General features: G+C 49.1%; 1 protein-coding gene across 1 annotated transcript; it reads left to right on the plus strand.

Moving 5' to 3' along the window:
• The first annotated feature begins 607 nt into the window (after positions 1–607).
• On the plus strand, positions 608–6,864 carry FGF3 (fibroblast growth factor 3). The gene is made up of 3 exons (XM_076343345.1): positions 608–866; positions 2,946–3,049; positions 6,370–6,864. The coding sequence occupies exons 1-3, from the start codon at positions 608–610 to the stop codon at positions 6,700–6,702; spliced, it is 696 nt and encodes a 231-aa protein (XP_076199460.1). The 3' UTR covers positions 6,703–6,864.
• The last annotated feature ends 279 nt before the right edge of the window (positions 6,865–7,143 follow it).

Raw genomic sequence — 7,143 nt, forward strand, 5'->3', positions numbered from 1 at the left:
GCGGCAGCAGCCAGCCCCCCGTGCGGGGGTGTGCGGGTGCGGGGTGCGTCGGGGAGAGATGCTGTGTAATTTTATCCACGCTGCACTCTGGGAGTTCACACGAGACTGATACCTTTTGCCTCCTCTGCTTTGTATCAATTGGTCGCAGATCAGGCTATTGTTGCAGGAAGCTGCTTTTATTTCTATGCTCCGTCGATCAACTATTTCCCCCACAGTCTCTTGCCGAAATTCAGTGGGTGTCTCTCTCTCTCTCTCTCTCTCCCTCTCCCCCCCCCCCCCGCCCCTTCTGCCTCTCTGTCTCTCATGCATGCCGTCTGTCTATCTGGAAACCCAAGGAGAAGGCTGATCACGGCAGCTCCATCTAATACAAACAGCTGGGACTCTTCGGTGGCCTTTGCTGATGTCTATTGATTTAAGTAAATCTGAGACAGATAAAAGGGCCAGATCGAGGCTGATAAAAACTTGCCAATGCTTCACGGCTCGAACCAGTGTGTGCTCTGCAACTTTGGAGTGCTGCTAGCAAGACGTCTTTAATGGGACCCCTGGTGTCATTCGCTCCAAGCCTCCATCTCCCCAGCAGACTAAGCGCTGCGGCCATCATGCCACAATGGTTATAATTTGGATCTTGTTCCTGAGTTTGTTGCAGGAGCCGTGGTCCCCAGGGCGGGCCGCGGGGGTGCCCGAGGCGGCCGGAGCCTCCCCGAGCGACCCCCGGCCGCGCCGGGATGCGGGGGGCCGCGGCGGCGTCTACGAGCACCTCGGGGGAGCGCCCAGGCGCAGGAAACTCTACTGTGCCACCAAGTACCATCTCCAGATCCACCCCAACGGCAAGATCAACGGCACCCTGGAGAAAAACAGCGTCTTCAGTGAGTACCGGGCACACCTTTCCCCATCCCGCTTCCCCCGGGCCGGCGTGCGTGGGGAGGGGGTCTCTCGCCCGGACCAATTGCGTCCTGCTCCAGCATCAACGGGCAGGCGACGGCGGGTGCTGGGACGGTGCCGGACGGGGCGGCGGCGAAGCCGCTCCCGCCTCTTCTCCTGCCCAGCGCTGCCCCGGGGCCGGAGCCGCCCTGAGGCCCCCTCGGCGGGGACGGGGGGCACCCCCAGCTGCCGGGGTTTTCGCCCCTTTCCCTCGTCGGGCTCGGCGAGACCTCGCCTCGGCGTTTCGGGAGCCGCGCCGCTGGCTCCGCCGGACCCCGCAGCGCCCTTTCCGCGCCCTCGCACCCTCCGGCTCCCGCTCCCGCTCCTTCCCCGGGGGCTGGCGGGCTCCACGGGGCAGCCCCCTCTGCCCGCGGCCCGGGCAGGGGTCTCCCGAGCGGATCCTGCGGGGCGTGGGGACCCGGCCGGCGGCGGCGGAGGGGATCAGTCCCCGCGGGGCAGAGCGGGAGCCCCAAACCCCAGCCCCTTCCCAAGCTCCCCCCGACGGGGACCGGGAACCTGCCCTGCGCACCCCGCCCGACCTGTCACTGGCTTCCCACGCCAGCCCTGGCCCGGCCCGGCCCGCTGGGCAACCGGGTGCCCTCACACCTCCCCGGGGCCGAGTCCCCGGGCCCTCCTCGACGGGCTGCAGGCTGCCCTCGCCTCCCTCGTCCCGCCCCAGCTTGTGTCCCGCGGGGGGCTTGAGCTTCCACGGGCTAAATCGCATCTGTCCCCTTTGACATGTGCCGGGGATCGGCGGTAATTAAGATGAAACGGGATATGTCGGGAGCGAGGGGGTTTGTGTGAGGGCGGCAGAAGGAAGGAGAGCGGGGCTCAGCGCCGCCGCTGCCCCAGGGGGAGCTCCGGGCGCCCCCGCACCCAGCCCAGCCCCGGCCGCGGACACAGCCCGGCCTCCGCCCCGGCCCCGCCACCCCAGGAAGCGTAAATCCCAGCTGGTGATGGCACACAGAGATAGGGAGACCTCAGGGATCTGTCTGAAGTCCATAAAGGAAAACCGCTATTTCCTAGAGGAAAACCCCCTCGCTATCAAAGCCTGGAGGAGGCATCCTTCAGCAGCGAACCGGTGTCTGATTCAAAACAGCTGTACCAAAACCACCCCAACTTTCCCAGACACAGGCCAGCAATCCAGCTCTGCAAAGGGGACAGGCCCCTGGCTCTGCTTTATCACTGCCGAAAGGCAGCAATGGGTTTGGGTGCAAGGGTCGCCTCTCGCCTCCAAACACTCATAGAAAGTACTGAGCTGTTGGGCCACAGCTGGAGAACTGAGAGCAGAGTTTGAGCGAGCCAGCTAGAGAGCCCTGCACATACGACACAACATCTCCTGAGCCATTTGTGCCTCCATCAGCGTCATGGCACCTTTGGCTGGACATAAACATCTTGGCAGGTATTGTGCCAGCCTCGCCTGTGACACTCTTCTTGTGTTTGAGACCCCATCTTTGATGGCCTGAAAATCTCCTCCCTTTTAATTTGGCTCAGACAGTCATATTGTCCTTGTCTGGAGGGCTACATTGACCTCCTAAATGACAAGTTCCTTTCATGATTATATACATGGCTCTAAAATGTAGCCGACTCACTCTGTTTTACCCTCTGGAGACCTCAGCAAGGGCTTTGTCCTGAAAGGGACAGCTTTGTGACTGGTTTCAATAAGTCAAGAGCTCTTGTGTTCCTAAGCATTAAAGAGGATTTAAACTTTTTTATATACATATAGGATTAAGTGAACCTCTAGTTCAGTGTCAGATCTTTTTCATTTTTGAAAGAGTTCAATCTCAATCAGACATCTAGGGATTTATTGTCAAGCTTGTCTCAAACAATTCCCACATCATCGTTGTTTTATAGTGTTTCAAATAATAGTCTTGTTTCATTCACATGATTGCAGTATGATTTTGGTGTGAGCTAGTGGTAGCTGTGAAATCATACTCTGCAGGTAAGCAGTCATTCAAATGTATCTCAAAAAATTATACACGATGGGGAGCCACAACATATCTCATAATTGTTTCTGTTTCCAGGTATTCTTGAAATAACTGCTGTTGATGTCGGAATCGTTGCCATCAAGGGCTTGTTCTCTGGCAGATACCTGGCCATGAACAAAAGGGGCAGACTTTATGCATCAGTAAGTTTTACTTAAGGCTGGCATACGCCTGTCATTTCCTATGGGGAGAACAGGTCCAGTGGGGAGCACTGATTTCTTATAAATAAACATTTATAGAGAAAAGAGTAATGTAATAACAGATTTCTGTCTGGAATTGTTACAGGCAACCATTCAGTATATTTTTAAAAGTGGAAAGAAGCTGTGGTCTTACTTTCGTATTGCCTGTACAGCCAAAGGCAGAAGAATGTATTTGGCAAAGGTATTTCACGCGGCCAAAGTTCTGGGCAATTGGGTGCACTGATAAAGACCTCAGGAGCCAGCCTTTGCGGTGCAGAACGTCCATCTCTATTCAAAATTATCCATATTTATATTTGATGTGGATCTTGGACACTGGCAGAGGATATACGTGTCAGATAAAGAATATCCAGAAGCAATTGAGCATCTCCATTACAGGAAAGCAGCCTACTGATGGGAGTTTCTTTGCACAGAGCATTTGGTTGGGCAGTGAAAGAACTTACAGGTACTGAAAGGCAGGGCTATAGCAAGGGAAGGAAGTATGAGAAGGTGCAAGAGGATAAAGGTGAAAATAAACACTTTATGCTACTCCTTTGACCTCATTTTTTGTCCTGATATTTGAGTAAAATCTGGGCTCTACTGATATTAGTGGAAGTCTTGCCTTTTCAGCCCAGCCAATATTTCCCCTCAGTGAATAAAATACTTTAGCTTAGACTTCTTCACATTCAGGGACACACTAAGGCGTATTTGTCAGTGTGTATACTATACACACTATCTACCTACTTGAATTTCTTCCATTGTCTTTGATTACATCCCCAGCAATCTTGCAATCTCTTACTGTGTAACAGCCATACTGTGCAGTTTCTCCAGGAATCCTGTGGTATGGAAACAGATTTGAAGAGGGTAAAATATGGCTATGTGAAATTTGCTTCCTCCAGCTAGTCATTATGTGTAATTCTGTTGATTTGAATAGCATGATAAGTCCTTGAGCAATGTGAGCTTTTTTTTTTCCATGTGAATGCAATCAGGTAACACAATCAACTCAGTTGCCTCCCTAGTTTAATGTTTTTTACTCCACCTTCTCAAGAATGTTCTGATAGGGTTTGTGACCCAGCTTCTGTAATGTGTCTCATGCGATGCACACTGATTAAAGGGCCTGTGTGTAAAGATGATGGTTCTTTGCTGATGCAGAGAAGCAGATCACAAACAATTTTGGCAAAGGAAAATGAAGCTGAAGTGGAATGAGGACATACTAGCTCTGCTGTGCCAGAGCTAAGGCTGACCACTTCCATGCTTCCAGTTAATATTCTGATTAAAATGAGCATCTTTTTCAATGGAGCTCCTCCATCAGCTCAGAGCCAGCGTCTGCCCCAAAGAAATTAATGGGAAGGATGAGTTTTCAAGTTCTTTCTCATCTTTCTCTCTTTCTTGTTCAAAATATGTAAGTTTTTCCTCCAGATTAATTAAACTGAATTAAAGTAAGACTAAACAAAATCTGAGCAAAAACCTCCTCTCCTGGAGCGGAGAAAAGCCTAGGGTAGGATAGCCCAGAGAGTCCTTTTCTCCTGGACTTCCTTTTCCAGTGTGAGGAGCATCAGGCCGTCCTGAAGTTTGTTCAGCTGTCACGTGCCAAGCAATATCAGCCATGAAAGGTTTCTGTACAACCAGAAAAAAGAATTTTTGCTGTTCCAGCTCAAGTTTGAGAGAGACTGTTTCAGACTTGTCTTTCGGAGCTGGAGGGACAATCCCTCCAGGAATGAGGAAAAATTTCTTTACTGAAAGAGTGGTTAAACAGGCTGCCCAGGGAAGTGGTTGAGTCACCCTCCCTGGAGGTATTTAAAAGACGTGTAGATGAGGCGCTCAGGGACATGGTTTAGTGGGTGGTGGTGTTGGGTTGACGGTTGGACTCGATGATCTTAGAGGTCTTTTCCAGCCTTAATGATTCTATGATTCTATGATCCAGGAAAAGCTATTCCACTGCAGCTTTTTTTACAGAATTGACATTCCCATGTCAATAAAATGAGTTTGTTGAGTCTGCAGAATTCCTTTGTGTCCTTAGCAGATTGTGATAATCCTCTAGGTTTATCCTCTGTGATAAACCCCCTACAACCAGAACTGAGGCAGACAGCAGGACAAATCTACCTACACATGGTAGTTGCATGGGCTCCAGCACCACAGCGTATGAAAACCTTGTCCTTGCAAGGAAGGGCACTTCCGTTTTACAGCTGTGAAGCTGAGACATGTGGAGTCTTTTAAAATCTTGTTAAACGCCTATCAGCATTTCTGGTGAGTGAACAGCATTAAAGGCGTGTTGTTAACGGAGCCTATGGCTTTTCTGGCCCCAGCCTGGCTACCTGTGCCCTTCCCATGTCCTCCACAGAGGCAATGCTCAATAAAAAACCTCTGTAAAGACCATGGTAGCAGTTCCCCTCTGCCTCTGTGCTTTACACATGTTAGATACTGAAGTCTTAATCACACAGGTTCAGCAAAGATGATTTTGTAGTTAAGAAAAGATCTACAGTGTGGGAGGTCCTTTTATTTGCACCGTTTCTACTGCTCCCAGGGAGGAGGAAGGAGTTCCTCTTGCCAGGCTTTTGCACACTGTTTTCTCTCGGTTGAGGACCAGATGAAAAGGGGCAAATTTTGACAGATCATGCACCAGGATGGGTGCATGTTCTCCCTTACAGTCTGCGATAAAGGAGCAGCCTAGCATTTTGGAGGAGCACACTGGTGGGCAGGGTGTACTTTCATTTTGTTACACCGAAGCGAACAAAGAAGCTTCATAAAGGTGTTGTTCACTGCTCAAATATCTGTAACAAACTGGATGTAATAGACTGCAGGTGTGTCTAACTATGAATATACCAATTAAAGAGCCACATTTTACATTAAACTGTAGTATTTTACCTTTTTAATAGATGTCAAAGGTTGATAGGCAGCAATTAAATCATCTGTCCAGTTCACAGGCATATTTAGGTCCATAAGCACAAAAAAATTAAATTTACAGCTGAACAATCAGCAGAGCTACTCATTCCTATTCACACGCCATTTTGTTGTTTTCAAATTGTTTTTTGGCCTCTTTCTGTCTCTGACCCATGGAGTATGCTCACACTGCTGAGAGCACCTCGTTGCACAGCAGTTCAGGCTCAGCGCTTCTCTTCTGCTCGCCTTTTGTAGCACCAGTCTGAGTTTTTCTCACCACACGTGTTGCTGTCCTTATCCTAAAACTGAGTTGAGTCTTGCTTAAGACTTTAGTCCAATCTTATTGAGGTAGAACAGAGCTGTTGCCCATATAGTCTTTCTTAAACTTTGTCATGTTTACTTTACAGGAAAATTATAATGCAGAGTGTGAGTTCGTGGAGAGGATCCATGAATTGGGTTATAACACCTACGCGTCCCATCTCTACCGGACTGTACCTAACAGAGCCGGCACCAAGCGCAAAGCTAGTGCAGAGAGACTCTGGTATGTCTCAATCAATGGGAAAGGACGACCCAGAAGGGGCTTTAAAACTCGCAGGACACAGAAATCGTCTCTCTTTCTGCCCAGGGTATTGGATAACAAAGACCATGAAATGGTCCGACTGTTCCACACAAACGTGAAATATCGAGAGAGTCTCCTGAAGCCCCCGAGCAAGAACCAGCGAAGAAGGAGAGGACGCTGACGGGGGTGGAGGGAGCTTGTATGGGGGCTGGAAGTGACCGAGGGTCTTCAAAATACTACTAAAAAAACTAACAGCAGTGATTGTATGACAGGCATTAACACGGACATTTTTTAGACACTGTATAATATAACTGAAAGTCACATCACTTACTTTTAGCTATTGTAGAATTATTATCTGTGGTAAAAGAGATGTCAGATAAACTAAGGCACATTCAAATGTAAATTTGTTGGATGTAATAATTTCATCAATGACTTTCACATTTTCTTTTCTAAAAAAAAAAAAATATCATTTCAATTACTAGCATTTTCATTCTAACTTGCCATAGGGTATTATCTCAGTGACCCTGTCCTCCCAGATCATATGACTATTTTACACTTAACCAATTTTGTGTCCACAGAGAAAGCATGGCATTTTCATGGCTCTTTTGGCAGTTCCTCATAA

Source organism: Aptenodytes patagonicus, chromosome 7, assembly GCF_965638725.1.
Source record: "Aptenodytes patagonicus chromosome 7, bAptPat1.pri.cur, whole genome shotgun sequence".
NCBI lineage: Eukaryota > Metazoa > Chordata > Aves > Sphenisciformes > Spheniscidae > Aptenodytes > Aptenodytes patagonicus.